Raw genomic sequence first — 24,019 nt, 5'->3', positions numbered from 1 at the left:
ACGCCTATTTTACGGCAACCGCAGCGATCGCAGTCGTATGCCTTGCTTTGCATAAGAATTGACAGAATCGGTCGTCAAATGATTCGTCTGGATAAGGCGCGGTTAGTTCATGCATCGGAGCTTCCGAAGAATCAACGTTACTTTTAAGAAATCTAGATTCCTCGCTACGCAATCGCAATTCAAATCACAATTATCAGCCATGAAGGAGTACCAATAATACAGCCGTAGATAAAAGCAATTGCTCCCTTGGCTTTACGAATGGACTTAAATATTTAACGGGCAGGTAATTTTTAAGTATGTACAACCCGCCATAATATGGTAGAGGGAATCAAATATTACTATACCTTGAAGCAGTATGGCTTCCGAGTCTGGCCTCAACAGTACACTGTAACCTTTATTGAACTAATTTCACAATCAATGGCAATCTGTTAGCGAATATTCTGACAATAGAACATCAATATTACACGATCGATGGGTATCGTGTAGCTGATAAGGAACGCTCAAAGTTAATCTTTCATAACTCTACGTCATGGAAACTTTACCTTGAGCCTCAACTCTCCCTCGGCTCCGCTCCTTCTCGTGGCACCAGAAACACCAGAATCTAACATTCGTAACCGCGACTCAAAACAAGCATATCCGCACACAACTTCATGACTACATGCACATAGAATATAAGTATATTATATACCAAACCCCAGGCCAAATTGTTAACACCAAATACAAAAAATGAGAAAAAGCCAACCTGAAGTGCAAGCCAAATAAAACTCCGTAGAAGTACACTCATCCTCTTCAGAAAATTTCGTCAAAACCTCGCCTAGTCCGTGGCTTAAAAACATATTGTGATGAATCAGTATCGAAGTGGACATCCACAGCTTTTCCTGAGCGATCCATAATGCACGGCTCCTCAAGCGGGCATATCAGATTTGGGTTTATATACACATGGTTCAATTCCCTTTCTTCATCCAGAGTACGTGAATTGAGACGTCGGAGCTGGCTATGCTTGATCGACCTCAGCGCAATGAAGTATGACAGCTTCAAATAGTGGTCGTAGAAAGTGTACATGAGAATGATGGTGATAATGGGAAGTGGAGCAAGAAGTGAAGAGAGGTAGTATGCACCTTGTAGACCTAATGAGCCAGCCATGGTAAGCTGGAATAGTAAAAGACCGATGCAAACTCGGAAAAAGATCATTGGCCATGACTTTCCGGTAGAATGCTGGGTATGCGACATCGCTAAGTCCAGTTAGCAAATTACAGATTAAACCTGGATAGTGAAGAATGATCTTACAGTAAAGAAGCTGATACTTAAATGTGAAGTATCCGAGAATAAAATAGATAAGACCGAAGCAAAGAATTTTCGTAGACATGCAACTGTAGCACATGCAGACAATTAGAACGAGAATAGGCTGAGGTAGATAGATCCCGTAATTGAAATTCGGCGGCTTGTATAAATGATAAAATTCTGCTCCCTCTATTAGTACATGTGATCATGAGGTGGACGTACGCACGAATCGTACCTCTAGGCGTCTTGCAAAGAACCCTCAAAAACGGATAGCGTATGACAAACCCGAATTCTAACAGTCTGAATGGGATCATGCCAATACCTACTATATGTTAGTTGACTGTCATCTTGACTGGTAAAGTGTACATCTGTTATATACCCTGCAGAATAATAACATTGATATAAAAGCTCGAAAGATATCTTAAAGCTCTCGCCAGAGTATATGCGATCTCCGCAGAATTCATAAGCAAAGCTCTGTAATTAATCGCAGTACCGGCAGCAGTGAAAACGATGAACATATTAAAAAAGACATAGAAGAAGTTCTTCGCAATAACCGATAGCTCCACGTCTCCATGCGAAATATACCCCTGCAAGTTAGAGATACCATTGTACAACGATGGAGCAAGACTGTTAAGGATTGTGAATACCACTGTAGGGAAAAACCCCGTAACTAGCGCGGACAAAAGGGGTGAGTCCACCAGCGCATTTCCAAGTCCAGGCCAGAACTTCAAAATTGTCCTAGTGTTGAGGAACGCGGCTAGAGACACAACGGGAAAAATGAATGCTAAAGTAGCGAAGACAATAATCGCTGTGATAAACCAGGACTGGCAAAAGCGAGTAATGCGCGATTTATACAGATTCGGCCAGATAACATCATGTGGGGCAGGTGCAACGTGGGCAATTAGTCGGTACACACGAGGATCCAACACTGCCTGTGCAGCCATCTGGGCACTTGCGACTGAGTCCATAGTAACAAAGGCATCGCCGGTGGCCGAAAAATCTTTGTTGCGAGCAACTCTCACCTTCTCGTCGAGCTTCTGCAAAATCGCGGTGTAATAATCGATCTTATCCACAAGTTTCCCGCCAAATCCAAAATATCTAAAAACTCCGGTTCTGATAAGAGGGCGTTGCCGGCCACTATCTGCTCCATTCGCCACTGACTCATCTGAATTATGCGACGTTACCGAATTTCCTGAAGTTTCCAGTAACGGGGTAGAGACTTCTCCATCATTACCGATGGAAAGATGTATCGACAATGCGACTGCATTCGCAATTGGGTTAGGCTTTATCCGGCGCTTCTTAACTTTGCCATGAAGATACTCCGTCCAAGCTCTTTCAATTTGGTGAAGAGTACTGCGACGCTTAGCCATTATCCTGTCAAGCCGAGTCCATCTTCTGCAAATGGTAATAGATCGGACTTCGCCTATGCCTAGAGCCTCTATATGCTCTTTCAAAGCTCCTTCAGTCCTTAAATCGCCCGGAATACCGGAAAGAAGGATTGTACGGTCGGTGATCGAATTCTGACTACCGAGATAAGACTGCCTGACACGTCCGATATGACGTGTCTGCTTGAACAGCAGCAGCCCAGTAATAAACGTAAAAATGTACGCAAACGCGACATAACACCACAAGTATATGTCGTAATCCTCTGGATCCGAAGTTTCGTCAGTTTTTGACGCATTAATTGATGCTGATCTAGATATGCTGATCATCGAATCCTGGTCATAAATGCCGGTGAAATACAATCGTATCGGACTGATAACTGCAGCGGACAAAAATGCGCAAATTGCTAGTAGTCTGATAGCCATTCTGAAGAATCCAAGAAACACAAAAGCGTCGAGACCGGCATGCTCCAAAACTTGCTCTTCTGTTATACTATACAGCGCGGGAATCCATCCGAAAATAGATTTCGGTAGTGGGGGGATATTGTTGTGAAGCCGGGATGCGCGAGCAGCGTACACTTGTGGCCATTGGGTTCTGACGACACAAAACACGAGAAATGCGGATATGCCGAGAGAGCATGCGATGATTAGCTGGGTGCTCAGAGCAAACGAGTTCTGGATCACCTTGGACTCGCCATCGTCGTTGTCAGCCATGGCTGTAGCACAGAGGCGAAACTAGATAGGGCGACACGAGGAGAGCAACGGAGTGCAGAGCTGAAGGAGTTGTTTAGGAGAGCATCCACTGAGGTTCGCCAAAGGGTCGCGATGATTAGAGGGACGACGATGAACTGGTAATTTTGGAGTCATTACGACGGACCAGCAATCAAACTTCGTCCACAGGTTAATCAAATACAGCGGCAGGGTAACTGTAGAATCATAACGCGTCCCACGCGTCGGCGACGACGGTTGTAAACAAATTGACCAGAAGACAACTACGATACATCGGATAATCAACTATTTGGGATCGTCAACAATCCATTGTGAGTATGGCTGTGGATAGTAAGGGCAATGGACAGGTTATTTTGACGCCCACAACTAACCTGATATCCACAACTACGATCCACCTTGAAGTTCTTGTTAAATCCGACACCACTCACCGTTACGGACGTATTCGTGTGCTAGTGTCGTCGTTCATCCAGGATAACTTTGCAGCCCTCCGATTAAACATGGTTATATGTCCAGCATCGTATGAAGATTGCGGATCACTTGCAGAGAAAGTTGAGCGGATATCGGTTGTTGAAATACAGGGAGCAGGACCAACATCTGATATCATACCCGTAACCAAAGCTTGCAAGTTCGATGTGCACGTGTATGAATTGAGAGAGCAAGTGGAGAGTTTCGCTCCAGATTTAGAACTATCTCCAGTTACTATAGACGACGAAGGAACAGTTGCTGCTACCGTCAGCGAACTGCCGTGTCGAAATATCGACGGCTTGTGGGAGAGGTACTCTTGTACCGATATGAATATATGACCAGCGCTAATCGGAATAGTCTTGTTTTTGACGACGACATTAAACATCGTCTTCTACACTTCATGAGCACGATAATGCTCTTTTCGGACCGCCAAGTGAATAATAAAATTGTATCATGGAACCGGATAATCCTTCTTCACGGTCCCCCGGGAACGGGCAAGACAAGCCTATGTAAAGCCGTAGCACAGAAGCTCACAATTCGACTTTCCAAGAATTTTGCTGATGGTAAATTGGTGGAGATCTCCGCTCACTCATTATTCTCGAAGTGGTTCAGCGAAAGCGGCAAATTGGTTGGCAAGTTATTCGCGCACATTCGCGAAATGATGAAAGATGAGCGGACACTCATCTGTGTGCTAATTGGTAGCTGTGCTCTAATATGTATCCGTTACTGGAGGTCTAACTGGAGCTCTAGACGAAGTCGAATCTCTTGCTTCAGCCCGTCAGGTGACTGCAGCCAGTAGCGAGCCATCTGATGCTCTGCGTGTCGTGAATGCCTTACTAACAGAATTGGATAAGCTTCGTTCGGCGAAGGTTTAGGGAAAATAATTTGCCAGATTTGCGACATGTACTAACATAAGTAGAATGTATTGATTCTGACTACATCTAATCTGATCGACGCCATGGATCCTGTATATATTTCTGATTCTCAGTGCCTTCTAGAAAATACTAATAGGACCAATCGGTAGGCATTTATTGATCGTGTGGATGTGAAACAGTATGTCGGCCTTCCCTCGACAGCGGCCATCTATGAGATTTTACGGTCATGCGTTCTTGAACTTGTCCGTTGTAGACTGGTCCGGCTAGACCAAGTTTCCTTGGAAGGCAACACAGAATCCGAGATTGATTCATGCGACGATGACATGGATATGTACAGCAGCAGTAAACATCCTTCTAGGACTTCGTCACCCACGCCGTCGATCATTGATCTTGATTCCGACATGTCGCAATGGCGCAATAATGGTCCTCGAGTTCGCCGGGCACGCCGAATGAAGAGTCAAGTTGAAGAACTGCTGTTAGGAAGTAGCTTGTCCAACGAGGAAAAAATTGAAGCGTTGATTCCTTCATATTCCCAAGCCTCTTTAAACATCTACTCCAAACCTACTGCTTACTCCTCGCATCTGATACGGATTGCGCAGGATTGCAAAGTACTGTTGACTTTTACTGTGAAATATGTAATGCCGCGCTGACTCAGAATAGGATTTAGGCGGCCGTACGCTGCGTCGCTTAGTGGTCCTTGCCCACGCGAAGTACATCCATCGACCAATCTGTTCGGTTGCGGACCTACTGGATGCCTTGACACGCGTTACAGCAGAAGAACAAATGGCACAAAGGGGTGTCCTGACTGCAGGAATACGCAGAGTAAACGAAACAAGTGAATGAATTCTTATTTTCTGCTGCTGTGATGGTCATTTTATTGCTGCCTTAAAATTTGTATTGTATGTGTTTTCTATAAATTCATGGATTGCTTTAAGCTGCTCACTGCATAAATATACTTTGTAGAGCCAGTTCTTCCCGTTCGTGTGTGCATAGTCTAGCGAAACGCGGCTTACAAAGGGCGTACGTGTTGCAATCAAACTTACTTCGCGAGTGTGTACCACAGAGCAATATGATGATGTCAGCCAGTGCAGACCAATTGCAAAGCAATATCTCAGAAGAGATAATGACCTAATAGCTCAGACATGGAGAATTATCAACAAAAACAACAAGAACTACTATCCGACTATCAAAATTTCCCATCACCGGACAAAACTCCAACTATAATGCACATTACAAATTCTAACTGATGAGAGCAATGTATTACACCCGGAAGACCTTCAGCTTCCGCTTGATAAGCTGTCGGCAGATAGGACATAGTTTGTGAGTATGAGCTAGAGGTCTATTGTTTGGAGGTAAGGGGGCTATTTCATCGGCACACCACTGCGTGATTTGTTAGATATACGCTTGTGTGCGAAAGATACAAGTCATACGATACGAACATACCTCGCAAACTGCTAAATGCGCACATGGAAGAAACACTATATCAGACCTTTAGAATCAACCAATTAAGCTTATACGGAAACCTTACCAGTATCAGCGACCTGGGAAAAGCAAACTTTGCATTCGATATTGACAGTCAATTGATCTGAGGGTAATGGCTGAGGTGCGTTCTTTGTCTCAACCGTCGCAACTGGTTCTTTATCCTGTGGAGGAGGGTAAGGCGAGTTCGACTGGCCTTCCTCTGCACCAGAATCCGGCTGATCGCCATTCTGGTCGCGTTCTTGTTGCAGCCGACGCTGGTTCTGCCGCCAGGCAACAGCTCGTTGGAACATGGACGTAACTGGCGATACGTAGTCTTCGTAATCAGCAGGGTGCTCAAGTTTAAAACAATGCGGGTTTGCTGAAATGAGGACGTACCTTCGCTTGATATTTCTTGTAATGTGCCAAAAGCATTACGTCCTAGCTGCCGCCGTCGTTGTTGCCGAGTATCGTGTGACTGTATTTCTTGTTGCCCTGCTCCTTCGTTTGTTTGTGCAACTCCAGTTTGTGTTACTCCTGATCTGGTCTCCCAGTACTCTTCAATTCCACTGTGAGCAATCCCGTCTCTGCCTACAACTTATTCGAGGACAGCCTTACCTTTGCAGGGACCACAGTACATTCCCCACCGTGTACCCTCATTCACAGTTCCACGACCGTCGATGTAGATGTCGTATCGTTCTGTCGCGCTCAGCGGTCGCTTATCCAGACACGCGCAACATTGTTCGGTCGACGTCAACGCGCAACGCAGCTCGGCGTGTTCGCACGTCTTCGGAGTCTCGTAGACTGGAAAATGCCGTCGCTGGTGCGGCGACGGTGATGATGCGGTCGCGGCAGTTGCCATTCTGTGTATTATGATGACAAGGCGCTGTCGGCAGTACAATTGTCTAACGCCGACAGGGGCGGCGGCGGTACCAGTGACCTTTCGCCAGTTGAAGACTGGAAACGCAAAATTGTCGGTCGGAATTGGACAAGATCCTGAGCGAGCCCGACAGCGATGAGGCTCGGATGGCGCGCTCAACCGGTGTTGGTGAGTGGAGAACCAATCAGTTTGGTGATCTCTTGACAGTTCATGGCTCGCCGAATCCGACAAAGTTTCAAGCGGAGATCGCTAAACTCCCAACCAACATCCGTCTCGGCTATCTATGCAGAATGAATATTATAGTTCGCCAAAGGGACTAATTGTTCACCGTGGCCATTCAGGTGTTGACGACAAGGTCGCACTCCTGATTTTCCAGGAAGATTAACAGAGAATTGACAAGCGGAAATGAATCGGTGATATCCAAGACGTACCATATAAATAGTGGCCAGCATCAACTATGAACTACGCTGCCGATCCCGCGATTAGTGACGCGAATTTGTTCGGCGCAGTGTCAAAGAGTCTGCGTAAAGACTCCAGAAGTGTGCATAACCGTCTACGTTCCATTGCCCACGATTCCGAATTCGTGATTGATGTATCTGCGGCTTTCGGATTACCATTAGTCGGTATGTGGCTGTCTAGTCCGTGAACAGTTATGAAATGGCGAAGAGGAGCGAAAGGTTCTGGTGAGGCTAATGATTAATTGTTGTAGCCAACGAGAGATGCGGACGGTGGTATATCCCGCCAGAACGTATCGCCGAGTCAGTATATTTTAAGAGCACAGATGGTCATACAGGCCAATGGGGGTTTAGTCTACGGAGATTAAATCTCCATATCATAGACCTAGTGGCCAGAAGCGGAGGGTCAGCATATCATTTTGTACTGCTAGCTCTATTGACGGCATACTTATTCGCTTAATAGGATCGTGATTGTCGATTCCACACGCCGGGGAAAGCGGATGCCCGATGCTTTATCGAAGACAGTCCCGATCTGGTGCGCCGTTTTGAACAATGCTGTATTTGGTGTGGGGAAGCTATATACCTCGCCTACGGCGGTTTCTGCCTCGGAACATGCTCAAATCGAAGCTCAGATTGGTACATGGACGCAACAGTTTCTGGTATGGGTGTGTGATATGTATGATTAGTGCAGCTAACGGGAAAGTAGAGATGCGGAATAGTTGCGAAGATTTGTGCGCACCTTGATAAACCGCTTCGCCCAATATGGGTAACCCCCGATGTATCACTGATTCTCCCGCCCGAACCACCGACGTTTGACGATTTTCACGCGATAGTACTATGCACGGCGTCAAGAACAGTGCAGGACGGTGCAGAGAGGAGGCAAGGCTATACCTACGTTCAGGGTGCTGCAGATGATCACGAGGCATGGGCTTCCGTACGCTTGACTTTGATTGATTTGATCCTACGAGGGGTGGCTACTGATACGCTACGTAGGGGATTACGCCGAATTTATTCTGGACTAATAAGGAATTACTACTCGAGTCCTCTGACTACGAGGTGGAGGAGATCATCCGGAACGGGAACCTGAAAGGAGGTCAATCAGATTTTGAGTCTCCAGGGATCGGTAACAATGGACAACTGCTCGATATCACTGCTATTGCAGTCACCGGAATATATATTGGCAAGAAGAAACAATCCGCAATTGATCACTACAACGACATCACTGATTTCAATACCATCATCGATCTTTCATCGGCGCCGACTGCACTACCAGATACCCAAACTACTAATAAGGAAATCCTTCAACTTCCGATTCCAGATGGCAAGAAAGGATCAAAACAATTCCGCGCAGATTTGCCCAGAATAATTGCATTCTTCGAGCGTACGTGTCTGGCACGTTCGGAGTCAATTTCATCTGAAAATCCCTTACTTATCCTTTGTGACACGGGCAGCGATTTCTCGGTTGGCGCGGCGCTATCAATACTTTCGCTTTACTACAACGAAGAAGGTCATATTGACGAGAACAACAAGGAGCCGGTTAAGAATCGAATCGATAAAGACTTGGTTAGGCGACGGCTGACGTTGATTGTGATGCAACGCAAAGTGAATCCTAGTCGTGCGACGTTACTCGCAGTAAATTCGGTGCTCATGGGGTGGAATAACAACTGATGTCAGTCATCTATAAATACAGTCCGATAGAGATGCAAATGGTGTACACACGGATATTTTACAGGGACTTGACTGATTTTAATAACAATGCACGATCGCACTTTCACGCAGCATTCAAACGTTGATCGCTCACAAAAACATCATTTTATCGAAGTCTATCAATTAAATCTGCGATGCCTAAATAATATAGAAACCCAAAATCCCCGTATATGACATTAAAACAAAAACTAAACACAAAGATACTCCCAAAAAATACACGTGCAAAATACTCAATCCAACGCTATCAACCCCTTCAGCATTATGACCCGCTGTTGTCTATAATTTTTCTGTCCACAGTTGGTGGGACTGCGGACAGCCAGTAAACTAAATCTTGCATCCTTGCATCCGATTGTGCACGGTTCCGAATTAATAACACCTACGTAACCAAACAAAACAGACAAGAGAGATTGAACATTATCATTTAGATTAAGAACTTTAAGTTCGGCTGCCTGAATTTGTGGAGTGATGTTGAGTATACGACATTTATAGCTCGATCGACGCGTGTGTCCTGTGCATGGCAATTTGGCAACCGCAGAACGCGAGGAAGACCTATTTCGAATACATTAGTATCGCTATACCCAGCGGAAGAGAAGACTATCCAGTCTTAAAATGTGCATTTTGTCTATGCCGCGCGCAGAAGATAGGAAGCTCTTTAGCTTCCAGATCCATTTAATTAAAAAATTCCTCAACGTACCGCGTAGATGATAGCACCGCCGAACAAGTTCGCCGCAACACTAAATGCATTAATTCCGTTAGAAGCTCAGTTCTTTATTCAGTGCTCGTTCAACACATCGCCATCTCCACGTTCCAAAATCGCAGGGGTCACTCACGGCTGGCCAGAAGGGGGATCCATGGTGCTGCCGAGGAAGGCCTCAGAACCGGACAAGAAGAAACCGGCAATAGCGCAGAGAATAACGATACCAAAGACCGATAGGACGGTGCAGCACCAAGCGTATCCGAGCTATAAAGGATGCAATCATGTCAGTTCAATGGTCTGCTAGATGGCCATCGTTCACGGCACGCAATCGTATTAATACAGTGCACTCAAACATGCCGACCTAGGAAGATATAGATACGTACAGATACAACGGGCCTCATGATGATGTGTGATTAAGGGGTGGTGATGAGTTGAGTTGATGACAGTAGAATATTCAACTGTAAGTGAGGACAGTGATTTTCTCGGCTTGAGGTTGGCGGCTAGTTTGGTTACTGGTGCGATGACCGTGGCCGCGTGATTGTTACTGTCGTAAATGCAACGAGCATGTGACTAATATGCATCGTAGAAACTTAGTGTCGGTGCTCACTAGCCATATTCGCGACATACTTTGGCTCCTCGGTAATAATGCCACGGTGCCGAGATAGGCGGTAACAACTTCCATATCTTTGATTCCATTCGTCATGCTAATTACCAACGATTATGTTGACGACAAGCAGAAGCAGTCCTTTGGATTAGGTGTTGTTATTCCGCGAAGAGTGCATACGCTGGTGCCCTCGAACAAGGCGGTGCGCATGCCGATAAGAGTTGTGGCGCAGTCCCATTACTTTGAGTGTCATGGATTTGTTCAGGTCACAACTGGCTGATTTTAATGTGATCCAAAAATTTATTTTCGGAGACTAGTATTGTTGACTGGCGGATTCGGTTTCAAATCAGAGATGGTATAGGAGTTGGCGAGAATGGGCATTGTATTAGCATCATGCACTGAGCGGACGCATTATTCTCTGGTTCCAAGCATATTAATACAGTCTAAACATTGGAATGCGCGCAGTAATTATGAGACGGTGCGCAAATATCGATATTGCTAATTGTGAGGATAGGGCTGCTATTTACAACCGTGAGGAGTATATGCGCAGGAGGTGGTTAATACTCTAGTTGTCAATTCTGGTTGCCTTGTAATGTATAAATACATAGTGACCAATAATACTTGTCATCAACAGTAAATAGAACTGCTTGGCTGTATAGGCACAGAAGAAGCGACAGTGGAAGGCATCGGAGTTCGGAGCGAAAGTGCTGTATGTCTTCGGATATATAGCATACTGAATTGCTTAACATTTAAGCGTAGAATGTAAAGCCCGGATAAGCTTAATTGGCGACCTGTTGATGGTTATTGTATTGCAATAGAATAGTAACGATATTGATTGGAAGTTGACAATCATATTCTAAGTTGGATCCAGAACTCCGTGGAGTGAAGTGCGTTTCTCCGTGGCGTTGCTTTTTGTGAGAGGTGCTTGTCAGGCGATCATCATGCTGCATGCGCAGGACAGTTGCCGTGCCTTCTTAAGGCGAGGATTCACAGGGGTCCCTGGCATACTCACAAGGCTCGTCGCGAGCAAGCAGCTGAAGGTGAACGTCAGCATACTGCAGTATCAGGATTTTTGAATTCCAGCTGCTGGCCAAAGTGCAGCAAACAATAATAATAAAGCAAGGTCAAAGATGTCGGTGAGGGCCAAGCTCAATCAGCTGTATGCGGCGCTGCGGGTACAAGGCAAGTAAAAATGCTGGCCGCGTAACCCATGGCAGCGGGGCTAGGGTTTAGCCCCACTACCAGAGCACTAAACCTTCTTTAGGAAAGCGAAAGCATAAGCCTTCTGCACGCTAGCCAGATATGGTTAGATTGGTTCGGCCAATCTTGGTTTTGTTCTGGTTGCAGCTGACAGGTTAGTTCGTAAGCGATCTGCGTTGAGCAGCAACACTTTCTGTACAGTATTTACTCGAGTATTTTATCAGTGTTATTATTATTGATCTACTTGGCGTTGGTGTTGTGGGTCGGCAATTGTTCGGAAGTGCGGATCCCCGTCAGTCAGTTCGGTTCCACCACCAGGGGAATCCGTCCGTACCTGCAGCGCTAGTCAGGAACAACTCTTTTTTTTATTTTGCAGCGCAACCTTCCATCCATCACGCTAAAGCTTGCCTCTGCGTCCGCGACGCAGCACGTCGTCCTCCACTCTAAAATAATATCAAGCTTCCGCCTCTTTCCATACCTCCTCCACTACGCTCCGCTACTCTTCACATCTCTCGATTTCGGTGCATACTTAACGTTACGACTGTTCTTGCCTTGTGCTTTATTTCTCCCATTTGACTTCTGTTGTGACGCTAGTTGAGTCGCGCATCTTCTAATTTTATCCCTCCCATATCCGGCAGCTACTACGATCAGTAGCGCGTCCCGCGTCGGTTGAACGACGATCGTATTCATTTTATTCAGTGAAGTCGACGTCGGCACATATAGTTCGTTCTCAGCAGATTGTCTGCTCAGGCTCTTCGTCGTGGTATGCACAATTGACCAGGCAAGCTCTCGGAATTTTCCTTTTCCATTTGAACGCTAGTACTAATAGCATTGCGCCCATTAGCGTATATTGACGCCCTTGACGACCACTACGCTCGGAAGTCCGCGGTAGATGCTACTTCGTTGTGCATGACACACAGAGCAAACCTCATTCTACGGCGTTTCGACCACTACGTGACTCCAATCGATCTTCGCTAAACTACCTTTGAAAACGACTGTGGAGTACGATCTCTCTATTTCTAGTATGCGGTCTAAGAGTGCGCTATGTCAACACGTGGATTTTCGTACTGACGGCTATGTAGGAGTAGACAAGGAAGAGCCTCATCTCGGTAGCCGCAAACCAGACGCAGGTACGTGCCCTGCTCTGAGGCCATCCCATCCCATCCAATCCAGCTCAGTATTTCTACCCCGCTGAACCTTGTCGCGCGCCTCAAGAACCGCCTGATTGTCACTTGTACCGAACGCCCCGGAAAGACAGACTTCTAGAATTGTTCTCCCACTGGGCTACAGTACCTAGCTGCCCCCGGCGCCTGCCCTGCATTCTCCCGGGTGCTCTCAATCTCATTACAGTCTCGTGGTCATTTGCACTCATTTTTCTCTTCCTTGGATCTGAGACAGCTGCTGCTAGCCGCATCTCCAAGGTAGATCGCGCAATCTTATATAAATCCAGTCTTTCAAAATGCTGGCTACTAATCAACTTACCGTCTCTAATCTTGCTGCTGCCGCTGCTGCTGCAGTTACCGCAACTGCTCCCGATACACGGCCCGAAACTTTCATGATGTCTGCTGAAGCACAAGAACTACTTTCCCCCGAGACCATAAATGCGCTCAAGGAGGTTGACAGATGTAAGTGGCCAGTCGAGTAATGCGCACAATGTGGCTAACGAGCTATAGTAAAAATCTTTCTAGCCAGTGCCCCGGCGCAAATGGTACCAAAGGAAATGTTTAACCGGTTTCAGCTGCCTACTCAAGAATACGTGACATGCGTCTTATGGTGCGTTGTTTGCCGCTTTGATTTTTTACTGCCCCCCGGCTAACTGAGCCTGTTAGGAATGGTGTTTTCTACATCACGGGAACAGACATTGTTCGATGTCTTACATTCAGATTTCAAGCGTTTGGACGGCCGGTAAAAAATCCCAAGAAATTTGAGGAAGGCATATTCTCCGATCTCCGCAACCTCAAGCCAGGCAATGATGACGCTCTTCTGGAAGAACCGAAATCACCCTTTCTCGAACTTCTATACAAGAACAATTGCATCCGAACGCAAAAGAAGCAAAAGGTTTTTAACTGGTTTTCTGTCCCGCACGACAGATTATTTCTTGATGCGCTAGAGCGCGACTTGAAGCGTGAGAGTTTAAAGCAGGAGACTACGACTGAGGCCGTGTCGGAGCCTGCTCTTTCATTCCAATTCGATCCGAATCAGACACTTTTTGAGCAGCTTATGAAATCTCTTCAGCAATCAGCTTCATCAGCCATAATTGCAGAGCGAATGTTGGATTCTTACAACGCTGGTCCTGCAGCTGCATCATGGGACATGGGTCCACCGCCACTGCCTGCTCCTGGGGCAACGTCTGCACCTGTTACGGTTCCGTCCGATGTAATCGCGCGGAGTATAACAAATTCGCCCGCAGATACCCCTGATAGTATGCAGGAATTTAAGCAAGAGCTGGGTAGTGTTTCGATCGATGGACAATTTGTGGCTCCAGATTACTCTAGTGTCTATTCGGTTGATACCACCACGCCGATCCCACACGGCGCTCTTGTCAATAAGCATTACATAGCCGATGAAGCGTCTTCTCCAGCGCCATCATTTGAATCGTCGGTGCTTGATGACGCATTCGATCCGCGGGGTAGCATACCATTTGAGCCGATGACTCCAGATACTCAGCACTCTGTCTTCTCGTACAAAGATCCATATTATATCGACCCGTCGTATTTCTCATCACAGAACGACCTTGATGGCCAGCATGACTTCTATGTTAGCAGCCACAGCCGACGCTCGCCTCACAGAACCAGCCACATGCAGTATCCCCCGCAGCCATCATATATAGGTTCAAATACAGCCCCTGGAGGTCGAAATATGGCGAATCCGCTCTATCCCGTTAACCTTCTCAGTGGATCACCGGTGTACAAGCAGAGGCGGCGCCGGTCAGCAACAAATCCATTTCTGTCCAGCATTAACAGCAGTCCCTATCCCTCCCAGCGCCGTGTCGTGTCGTCTGCTTCCGTCGCCGGGACAAGAGTCACGAGCCCAGCGCCGTCAATGATGTCTACGATGTCGGAGCCGACGATGATCTCCATGCATCATCACTTGCACAAATCTGCGACCTTGCCGCCGCGTCACCGTCAACATCGCAGGCATTTTCAGCACCCTGAAGACGAGTACGACAACGAAAGCGAGTATCTAGTTGATGATTACTCCCAATATCTCGATTACGATTCTTCAAACGATTTGTTATCGCAACAGTACGTCATTCAACAGCACCCTTCACAGCAACTTCAGTTTCCCGGATACCCGGTCAATGATCTGATGCAGCCTCCAAGCATGACGGCTGGTGGTCCAGTGAAAACCAAGAAATCTCGCCCAGAGTTACGAGATCCGTACCCTGTGAGTTCAGTTAACGGGGCAAGCAGCAGCGGCCGGAAAACGCACACGTGTCCGATCACTTCTTGTGGGAGGATGTTTACGCGTCTGGAACACTTGAAACGGCATGTGCGGACACATACGAAGGAGCGGCCGTATACGTGCAAAATCTGCGGAAAGGGATTCTCGCGATCGGATAATCTCGCGCAACATAGACGGACACACGACAAGATGACGGTGCTCAGCGAGGATCAAGTTGCCGTCGCTGCTGCGGCTGCGGCGCGCCAGGCGCGACAACAGCAACAACAGCAGGACTCGTATTATCGGCAGGAGAGTGTCGAATTTGAGCGGGATGATGGGCGGGACCTGTATCGGGAGCAGATACACGGCGCGCAGTTGCGACGTAGCGTTGAGGATGAAGATGATGATGACGAGGAGCTTGAACATGTTAGACGGATGCCGGATCATCGTCGCCATCATTCGCAGCATCATACTTCACGAATGGGGACTCCTGCCACGAGATACCAGCAGCAATCGAAACCACAAGTACAGTTCTCTCAGCAGGCGTACTATTCGGATGTCGGGTCACAGAGTCCATCGATCATTGATGTCGAAGATGATGAGGAGCAGGAGATTGACGACGAAGATCACGACGAGTCGGAGTATATACGGTACCATCATTACAATGACAGCTCAAGCAGTCTGTATCAGAAACAACAGGCCGGTTATAGAGGTATAGAGGCGAATGAGTTAGAGTATTAGACGCTGTAAATGCACACTTGGGTAAATATTTGGAGTTTTAGGCTTATTTATTTTGTAATTACTCGCGTATATTTGGCTGTATTCTATCAATCTATGCGGCAAAATAGATTATTGTATGACAGGATCGTACTAATCAAATTCTACTTGGCGTTGGTGTAGACATCCTGAACATCCCCAATCTCATTTAGGGATTCCACAACTTTTCTCATCGTTTCACCCTGAGAGTCTGTCAACTGAACCGTAGACTCGTTCTTGGGCACATACTCTATTCCCATGTCCTTAATATCGTACCCATGCGAATCCTTCATTTCCTGTGCAAACTTCGCCGTATCAACGGGATCAACTAGTATCTGATAAACCGGTAACTCAGCCTCTATACCCTCGGCCTCCTCATCCGGTTCCAACTTCTCAATATCCTCAGCACCAGCCTCAATAGCATGCTCAAAAATCTCATCAAAATCAATCACGCTCGGCGTCCCCTCACTTCCTTCCGGTACTGTGCGCTTGATAATCCTAATGACCCCTTTCCTATCGAAAAAGAAGAGGGCAGGTCCCAATTGACACGCCTGTTTCGTCAGACACGTCCTTACAGACGTCACCGTGCGCGCCTTATTATCCGTCAGCGCTTCGATAACGATCGCGGACGCGCCTGGCCCAATCGCTTCGTACGTCACGTTTTCGAGGACCACCTTGCCGTCGCCGCTCCCGAGACCCGCAGCCCGTCGTAACGCTGACTCGATCGTCTTTTTGGTGACAGAGGCCCGCTTGGCGGCTTCGAGTGCGTTGTAGAGACGCGCGTTGCTGTCTGGATCTGTGCCGCCGACTGTCCGTGTTAGCATATCTAACTTAATAGCACTGCCCCAGGATATGATGTTAAGAAGAAAAAAACACACTTTTGGCAGCGGCCACGATTGCGCGCGAATGCTTCATCGCCATCATGTTTTTCACTGCGTCGTTCGCAAATTTGGTGTGCTTAATTGTAGACCACTTGTTATGTCCACTTTCCGTACGGAGGGAATTCGAGAATAACCGGCGAGGCGAGGAGCTGAGTTGGTAGTGTTCTAATAGGCGACTACATCGTGGTATATGAGAGGGTCCGGTGTCGCAACCTTGTAGACGGAAGGGACGGAATATTGACCGTGACATTGGATACTATATCATTATCATTTAGCTAAATATGATATCTAACGCAAAAGAGTGGGTTAGCGTCCCAGTTCGTACACAAAACTAGATGGCAGTTATGATCTACCTCGACCTCGGGCCAATTGCACTCACTCTTGGTGCAATTACAATTGAATAACAAGTTAAACCTACCAAATTTGAAACTATGATCTTGAAGTACAACCAATTGAGTGGTAGGATTATTCTTAGCTTGCAGTAATTGGTGTTGATGAAGAGAAACTGCAATCTTCGCGACATGCTTTAGGTTACGAATTACCCGGCTCGAAGAGTTAAGCCCGTCTAGATTAAACTCTAATTTAACCTGACTTAACGACCCTGTCGTGTGGGTCCCCCCCACACGCTATATCAATCGTACATATTCAGCAGGCGAGCAATACATAGTTTGCGGTTTAATCCAGAGGTGATATCCTTGTCGTACTAAAGCTGCAGAAATATTATGCGTGCGCTACATGACTGGAAAAGGCTTATCCGGTAGCTCGGTCATATTATCTCATCGAGAGGTTATTGGACAAGAATTCACCCTGCCACAGGTTTTGATATCAGAATATTATCAGATAGCCAAATGGCACCAAACGCTCGGCATGCATCCAAATGGCTTTAACTTACCCACGGAGATGCAATTAGTATTGCACGGCAACATGAATCGTGTGTAAACCTTTCCGCTGGAATGCCTAGTGATATTCCATAGCGAGCGCGAGACCACGTCAGATGCGAGTAACCCAAGTCGTATCCGGCAGTCAAATCACGAGCTCTGAACGTAAATAGTTCCGCCTCCTTCTATAGTCAAAATTAGTACGAGACATCGGTGAGAAAATTCGGCAGTATAAGTATGTACCGGCGCATGCTCCCGACTATCTAGCAGATAAGCAACATGGTATTGGAAAATGCACAAAATCCATCCTCGTAGGACCCGCGGTGTCAGTGGAGAAGTTATTGTGTATAATTCTTCCAGGCGTTCAATAGGAAGCAAACCATGATATTTCAAGGCTACAGCACTGGCCGGTATTGATGCGGTACAGTCTAGCCAGAAAATTTGGGTAGCGAGAAGATAAATATGAAGAGAAACGGACAAATTTGGGTCAAACACTGAGTCCAGATGTTGGAGACTACAGAATGTGAAGACGATATAAAGCGCATATAAAAAGCAGAGCAATGTAAAGTAAGTAAAATGAAACAGAACAGATGGGTATATGAATGGTATTCAATTGAAAGCGCGAAACATGTTATATTAACGGCAAGGGCACAAATTGCGCAACTTACGACACACTTTAGACTGAGGCAACTAGACAGTGCAAAATCAGAGATATCCCAATTGGGTACAGGACGGACAGACAGAACGAAATTCCTATAGGACGCAACAAGGCAGACTAACAGCAACAGCACGGGTGGATATCTGAATGGTATCCAGCAAAAGGAACTCGACATGGAATTGAGTCGTATGGGCAACAACAAATGCCCACCTCCAGCCCAAGGATATACCAATGATAGCCATCTGCAGCGCGAATAAGACAGCCGTATCCGCAGTCATGGATTTTGTGCAACAGAGGCGGAACTATGCTATCGCATATCAGAACTCTATCAATAACAACACTAACTATGACATACTCACCCTATATGATAGCCGGCAACAAATATGAACCACTTCAGCAGAGCTTGGGTGGAGCGCGCTGGGCAGGGTTCAAACTATTGCGAAGGGACACGAGCTTGTGGAGCGTGAGATCATGAAGCAACTTTAGTGTAGATATACCTGACGCGAGGGATCGCTGATACAACATGGACCGGATGATGTGTGAATGTGTTAAACAAGAGGTTTGAGTATAGACGGGAAGAAGTGCGAGACGAGCGGAAAGCACTAGTATTTATTTGTGGACGGACCCTGCCAGGCCGTTTCGCAATGCTTCCCATATCGTTGTGTCACGCTGACGTGTAAGTGCTATCTACCACGTCCATTAATTTCGCGGGCTACGACCACGCCTACTCGAGTCTTTACTTCAATTTGAGTGTGTTCGGATCAATAGGCTTTACTGCTACCAGCAGATTGACTATGATGACACACAGTGTGTTTAATTAGTTATCCTAATACTACTGTAATATGATAACTCTTATTGATCACACAATCGTTTTGAAGCCAATTACGGTGTATCACTTCTATGGACACTGGAACCTCGCATTTTGTGCCACTTTGTAGCCGGTATATCAGTGTACCGAATAATCAAGCTGTCCCTGGCATCTATTATCCTCAGGGGCTCCCAACGCCCCCCCGCTTATTCCGTTGTCCGTACCAAAGTAAGCGCCACCGTACTATTAATCTATTCTTTCTTATTTTTGGGTCAGAACGTACAATATCTCGGTGCACTCTCGAGCAGTGCAGCCTACGGTTTTGCTGCAGCCATTGGTAGTTCTTTCACTGGGCCATTATCCGAACTGTTTGGCGTCACATGCGCAATTGATCCTCAACCAATATAATCTAAATCGTATAGTTCCGAAGATTTTATCGGAGCGAATTTTCATTTGCTCGTCATTAGAGATTTGATACGAATCTACGGCGTATTTGAGTCCGAATATCAACATCGATCATTCATCAACAACCGCAGTAGCACAATGGACTTGGCAAAGGCTGAAGTCGAGGAAGTCAAGGATTTGGTACGTAGATATACGTGTGTCACACTTGAACGAGATATCGGTAACTGACCAAATCACCAGAAATCCGAGGATGCAAAATGGGTCAAGGCATGACACAGCGTTCCTTACATCATCATGGATGCTAATACTTCACAGATTCAGAAGGTCTTTTACAAAGACCCCAATGGAAAGTGTGAGTCATGTATGCCATGTATTAGATTATTTGTATATATTAACGACGGTGTAGCTCGGGATTGGGAATTCGCGTCGCGACAAACAAGAGTCGAAGGCAGCGATGTCGACGGTATGCGTTATCTTTCGGCAATACAACTACACGACTAGGGTGTTAACGTCTATCAGGTGTCGGCATCCTCGCAATCTTGGAGAAGCCTAGCGGTCCCGAAATTCTACTCCAGCGGCAATTTCGACCACCAGTCAATGGTGTATGTCCCTTCCCTGTGTCGCAATTGATCTTGAGTTTGAAAGAGAAATTGATACCGATGCAATAGGTTGTCATTGAGTTTCCCGCAGGATTACTAGACAAAGACGAGACTCCAGAGGAGTGCGCCGAGCGGGAATTGCTCGAGGAAACTGGATACGTTGGCAAGGCTTTTCACAGCAGCCCGATTATGTTCTGCGACCCAGGTGCGCATGCTGTTCTATTACATATATATATTGTGACGTAGACTGAGAATGAGTTGCGCTAACTGATGCGCAACCAGGTTTTTGCAACACGAACTTGAAATTAGTCCAGGTCTCTATTGACTTAACTGATCCCCGGAATATCAACCCCAACCAGCAATTAGAAGACGGCGAGTTCATCGAGAATTTCACAGGTATGTGTTATCCTCATAATTCTCCTCTAGTTTTAGCGGAAACAAGCGATATGCTGACTGAGAGGATATAGTCCCATTAAAGGCGTTCCCCGAGAAAATGGACGAGTTTGCCAATGAAGGATATATTCTTGACGCACGCGTACAGAATATTGCTGCCGGTATTATTGTGGCGAGAAAGTATTCCTTGTGAGAAACTGTTAAAGCATATTGAATAGAGAATATATATTTGCCTATGTATTCCCGCAGGGATTAGCGAGCTAGTTCTAGCTATGCAGCAAAATACTAAAATATCAAGACATTGCGATATAAAATTTCTAATGCTCTCTCATCCTCACCCATCAAACCAACTTTCGGTCGAAAGTCGGGCGGGGCCTCAAACTTTAAATGGCCGACATCGGCTCCTTTTACTTTGTGAGTCAGGGAAAGTAACTTGAGGAGCCCGCCCTAAGCGCGCCTCGAAGATTTTTTTCTTCGAACCCCGAAAAGCTTCGCGCCATCGTGGAGTCAAACAGATATCCATCCAGCATCTCTCGACCCTCTCCGCTTTCTGTAATTTTCGCATCAATTTCTATCTGACTTCTTGAAAAATGGCGTCCCGAACATTTGCTCGCTCGCTCCGATCCGTCGCAAAGTCGACCGTCGCGCCTGCCGTTCAGCGGCGGTCGCTCACGGTCGCTGCCCGCATGGCCAGACCTACATTTACTTCTTCCTCTCGTGCCGCTGTTGCACAGCAGACTCGTGGATACAAGCTCATTGATTTCGATGGCAAGGGTACCGTTGAGAAAGTTCACGGTATGAGTGTTGGCTGGTTGTCTAGCATGGTGATGACATATATCTGACTGACCAGTTTAGAGCGCAGCGAGTGGCCCGCTGAGAAGCTTTTGAGCTACTTTAAGGACCAGACATTTGCTCTTATCGGCTACGGTTCCCAGGGTACGTCTTTTCTCTAAATCTTCTGCATACCTTCCGATGCTAATGACATCAGGCTACGGCCAGGGACTTAACCTCCGTGACAACGGTCTCAACGTGATCATCGGTGTCCGAAAAGACGGTGCGTCATGGAAGGCGGCCCAGGAAGACGGCTGGGTTCCCGGCGAGACGCTATTTGACGTCGACGAGGCCATCAACAAGGGCGACATCATCATGAATCTTCTCTCTGATGCTGCGCAGTCAGAGACGTGGCCCCGCATCAAGCCATTGATCACGAAGGGTAAGACACTCTACTTCTCCCACGGCTTCTCCGTCGTTTTCAAGGAAAGGACAAAGGTCGACGTTCCGGAGGACGTCGACGTCATTCTTGTCGCACCAAAAGGATCCGGACGCACTGTTCGCTCGCTCTTCAAGGAAGGCCGTGGTATTAACTCGTCCTTCGCCGTCTGGCAGGACGTGACCGGCAAAGCCCAGGAGAAGGCTACTGCCATTGGTGTCGCCATCGGCTCGGGATACCTGTACGAGACCACCTTCGAGAAGGAAGTTTACTCCGATCTCTATGGTGAGCGTGGTTGCTTGATGGGCGGTATCCATGGCATGTTCCTCGCACAGTACGAAGTTCTCCGCGAGCGCGGCCATTCCGCTTCCGAAGCTTTCAACGAGACCGTTGAGGAGGCTACCCAGTCTTTGTACCCCTTGATCGGTAAGTATGGCATGGACTACATGTACGACGCCTGCTCCACCACCGCCCGCCGCGGTGCGCTCGACTGGAGCCCCAAGTTCAAGGCCGTGTTGAAGCCTTTGTTCAACGACCTTTATGATTCGGTCAAGAACGGTACCGAGACCCAGCGATCACTCGACTTCAACTCCCAGTCTGATTACCGTGCCAAGTTCGAGGAGGAGTTGCAACAGATTAGAGATCTCGAGATCTGGAAGGCCGGAAAGGAGGTCCGAAAGCTCAGACCCGAGAACCAGTAAATTGCTTAACCGGGCCTATCTGTAGTGGTAACGCTGTAAAAGTTCCCCTATTTTTGCTTCCAGATATGAAGAACATGATAAAGAGCGGCTTTTAGGATTGGTGTTCTCTTATAATGTACCGTATTTTAGATTACATTTGGTCAGACAAAATATATGTGTGTCTCCGATTGAAAGTGTGCAAAAACTAAGTCCGAATCTTAATGCAGATACATATACATACATAAAACAACGCACCCATGAGAATCAAACACGCACCACCTCATATCGAACATACTGCATTAAATAAAATAAATTGTCATAAACGCCGGTTACAACATTATATACTAAAGATCCATTACATATGACTAGCCGCCATCTACTCCCCGAACAGGTGACAGACTCAAGCATTCACAACCCGTTCAAATTTCTCGTGTCCTACGTACCCTCCGTTCATCGAGTTTCGCACGTTTCGCCGGAAATTCTCGCGATTGTGCTGGAGATCGCTAGCGGCTTCTATTTCACGAGAATTAGAAAATGCTAAGAATGAAGACAAAGTGGAACAGGCACGTACCTTTGTTGAGTGGATCAGCTGCGTTTGGTTCCAAGAACAAATACTGCAAACCAACCAAGACCGCGTTCCTACATATATTAAAGCGTTAATTGCCTCGCGCACCATACTCACACGCAACATGCACATAGCATCATAGATCACATACAAGTTCAAAACCGGCTTCCAATCTTCTCGAAGAATGTTGAGACAAACGTTTCCCTCAAGGTCGATATTCGGGTGATAAATCTGCACGACAGGTGTCAGTATCTATCGGCACGAAACAATCCGTCACGTACTTTCTGCGTGCACTTGACCTATATCATAATCGTTAGCAAGTCAATCCACTTCATCTAATCATCAAACCACACGACTAACAAGCCGAACGCACCTTGGGCGGCTCATGCGGAAAACTGTTATTAATCGTGAATGAGAAATTGAATTTCCCTCCCTGATACATGCCCTCGTCAGGCTCAATAGCGACATTAAAATGCAACAAGTCGTCTGGGTTCGGAAAATGTGTCTTCATTGTAGAGGGTAGCGATAATTCAGTTAAATCTACAGCAACAATTCGCCTTGCCTACTCTCACAACGAGAGTAGTAGGAATATGCATGTCAGCCTTCTATTTGTGTATATTCTTCACCACGCCCCCTCTCACGTTATATCTTACGAATATTAAATGAGGGCGGATACCAACGGATACGCACCTTTCTGAACACGAATCTGTGCGGCAGTGACTTTCTTCTTCACGCTTCCATCGCCGCTGGCCGCTGCTTCTTTCTGCTGTTGCTGTTGCTGCTGTTTCATACTCCATATTTTCAACTAGATATCCGCAATATTAACATCCCATTCATAGCCCGTATTAGGCAAACGGACGGCAGATAAGGGTCGTGGACATGATGACCACGCGTGGACCTGTTTCTGTACATACCATTTTGGATATCCTCAAACTGATAAATCTATAAGCAATTTGACAATCTTCCTGGTCCGACCCCTGCGATAAACTGCCACTGACTATATGAGAGCAAGTAGAGGTTTGGTTGTAGAAGTTGATGATGGACTACGAATTGACAGGCGAACTCCCGA

The 24,019-nt window shown here is 46.7% G+C and overlaps 10 protein-coding genes across 10 annotated transcripts; 5 read left to right on the top strand and 5 right to left on the bottom strand.

The window, feature by feature from the left end:
* Positions 1-323: 323 nt before the first annotated feature.
* On the bottom strand, positions 324-3,552 carry V1508DRAFT_410388 (uncharacterized protein). Its single transcript, XM_066939313.1, has 4 exons — positions 1,661-3,552; positions 1,517-1,603; positions 1,288-1,461; positions 324-1,232 (listed from the first exon to the last, which is right to left on the bottom strand). The coding sequence occupies exons 1-4, from the start codon at positions 3,375-3,377 to the stop codon at positions 790-792; spliced, it is 2,421 nt and encodes an 806-aa protein (XP_066798210.1). The 5' UTR covers positions 3,378-3,552; the 3' UTR covers positions 324-789.
* A 157-nt stretch (positions 3,553-3,709) lies between these two features.
* Positions 3,710-5,575, top strand: V1508DRAFT_349005 (P-loop containing nucleoside triphosphate hydrolase protein; the record flags this gene model as incomplete). Its single annotated transcript, XM_066936745.1, has 6 exons — positions 3,710-4,167; positions 4,215-4,555; positions 4,602-4,726; positions 4,777-4,824; positions 4,882-5,340; positions 5,393-5,575. 6 exons carry the CDS (start codon positions 3,710-3,712, stop codon positions 5,573-5,575), a joined length of 1,614 nt encoding a protein of 537 aa, XP_066798209.1.
* On the bottom strand, positions 5,519-7,279 carry V1508DRAFT_410381 (uncharacterized protein). The gene is made up of 5 exons (XM_066939312.1): positions 6,809-7,279; positions 6,590-6,748; positions 6,261-6,527; positions 6,176-6,210; positions 5,519-6,112 (listed from the first exon to the last, which is right to left on the bottom strand). The coding sequence occupies exons 1-5, from the start codon at positions 7,050-7,052 to the stop codon at positions 5,993-5,995; spliced, it is 825 nt and encodes a 274-aa protein (XP_066798208.1). The 5' UTR covers positions 7,053-7,279; the 3' UTR covers positions 5,519-5,992.
* An 18-nt stretch (positions 7,280-7,297) lies between these two features.
* On the top strand, positions 7,298-9,563 carry V1508DRAFT_219576 (tRNA A64-2'-O-ribosylphosphate transferase). The gene is made up of 5 exons (XM_066936262.1): positions 7,298-7,693; positions 7,780-7,930; positions 7,989-8,184; positions 8,232-8,459; positions 8,519-9,563. Exons 1-5 carry the CDS (start codon positions 7,528-7,530, stop codon positions 9,191-9,193), a joined length of 1,416 nt encoding a protein of 471 aa, XP_066798207.1. The 5' UTR covers positions 7,298-7,527; the 3' UTR covers positions 9,194-9,563.
* Positions 9,177-10,451, bottom strand: V1508DRAFT_219537 (uncharacterized protein). Its single transcript, XM_066936261.1, has 4 exons — positions 10,313-10,451; positions 10,063-10,193; positions 9,927-9,998; positions 9,177-9,781 (listed from the first exon to the last, which is right to left on the bottom strand). Exons 1-4 carry the CDS (start codon positions 10,328-10,330, stop codon positions 9,463-9,465), a joined length of 540 nt encoding a protein of 179 aa, XP_066798206.1. The 5' UTR covers positions 10,331-10,451; the 3' UTR covers positions 9,177-9,462.
* Positions 10,452-12,823: 2,372 nt separating this feature from the next.
* Positions 12,824-15,928, top strand: V1508DRAFT_219256 (STE like transcription factor-domain-containing protein). Its single transcript, XM_066936260.1, has 3 exons — positions 12,824-13,358; positions 13,407-13,506; positions 13,563-15,928. Exons 1-3 carry the CDS (start codon positions 13,193-13,195, stop codon positions 15,856-15,858), a joined length of 2,562 nt encoding a protein of 853 aa, XP_066798205.1. The 5' UTR covers positions 12,824-13,192; the 3' UTR covers positions 15,859-15,928.
* V1508DRAFT_410366 (transcriptional regulator TACO1-like protein) lies at positions 15,909-17,245 on the bottom strand. The gene is made up of 3 exons (XM_066939311.1): positions 17,173-17,245; positions 16,752-17,042; positions 15,909-16,681 (listed from the first exon to the last, which is right to left on the bottom strand). Exons 2-3 carry the CDS (start codon positions 17,002-17,004, stop codon positions 15,999-16,001), a joined length of 936 nt encoding a protein of 311 aa, XP_066798204.1. The 5' UTR covers positions 17,005-17,042; positions 17,173-17,245; the 3' UTR covers positions 15,909-15,998.
* Positions 17,246-19,322: 2,077 nt separating this feature from the next.
* V1508DRAFT_410362 (NUDIX hydrolase domain-like protein) lies at positions 19,323-20,809 on the top strand. Its single transcript, XM_066939310.1, has 8 exons — positions 19,323-19,683; positions 19,744-19,770; positions 19,819-19,855; positions 19,910-19,966; positions 20,023-20,105; positions 20,172-20,307; positions 20,385-20,498; positions 20,570-20,809. Exons 1-8 carry the CDS (start codon positions 19,642-19,644, stop codon positions 20,686-20,688), a joined length of 615 nt encoding a protein of 204 aa, XP_066798203.1. The 5' UTR covers positions 19,323-19,641; the 3' UTR covers positions 20,689-20,809.
* Positions 20,810-20,916: 107 nt separating this feature from the next.
* On the top strand, positions 20,917-22,619 carry V1508DRAFT_410358 (6-phosphogluconate dehydrogenase). The gene is made up of 3 exons (XM_066939309.1): positions 20,917-21,290; positions 21,351-21,431; positions 21,484-22,619. Exons 1-3 carry the CDS (start codon positions 21,086-21,088, stop codon positions 22,404-22,406), a joined length of 1,209 nt encoding a protein of 402 aa, XP_066798202.1. The 5' UTR covers positions 20,917-21,085; the 3' UTR covers positions 22,407-22,619.
* V1508DRAFT_410354 (ubiquitin-conjugating enzyme/RWD-like protein) lies at positions 22,509-23,992 on the bottom strand. Its single transcript, XM_066939308.1, has 7 exons — positions 23,865-23,992; positions 23,641-23,755; positions 23,324-23,490; positions 23,232-23,249; positions 23,102-23,181; positions 22,957-23,024; positions 22,509-22,898 (listed from the first exon to the last, which is right to left on the bottom strand). Exons 1-7 carry the CDS (start codon positions 23,865-23,867, stop codon positions 22,786-22,788), a joined length of 564 nt encoding a protein of 187 aa, XP_066798201.1. The 5' UTR covers positions 23,868-23,992; the 3' UTR covers positions 22,509-22,785.
* Positions 23,993-24,019: the final 27 nt, after the last annotated feature.

The sequence above is a fragment of the Lipomyces doorenjongii genome (genome assembly GCF_038497915.1).
Source record: "Lipomyces doorenjongii strain NRRL Y-27504 unplaced genomic scaffold V1508scaffold_5, whole genome shotgun sequence".
Taxonomy (NCBI): Eukaryota; Fungi; Ascomycota; class Lipomycetes; order Lipomycetales; family Lipomycetaceae; genus Lipomyces; species Lipomyces doorenjongii.
The sequence above is the reverse complement of the archived record's forward strand: the minus strand, read 5'-3'. Positions and strand labels throughout refer to the sequence as shown.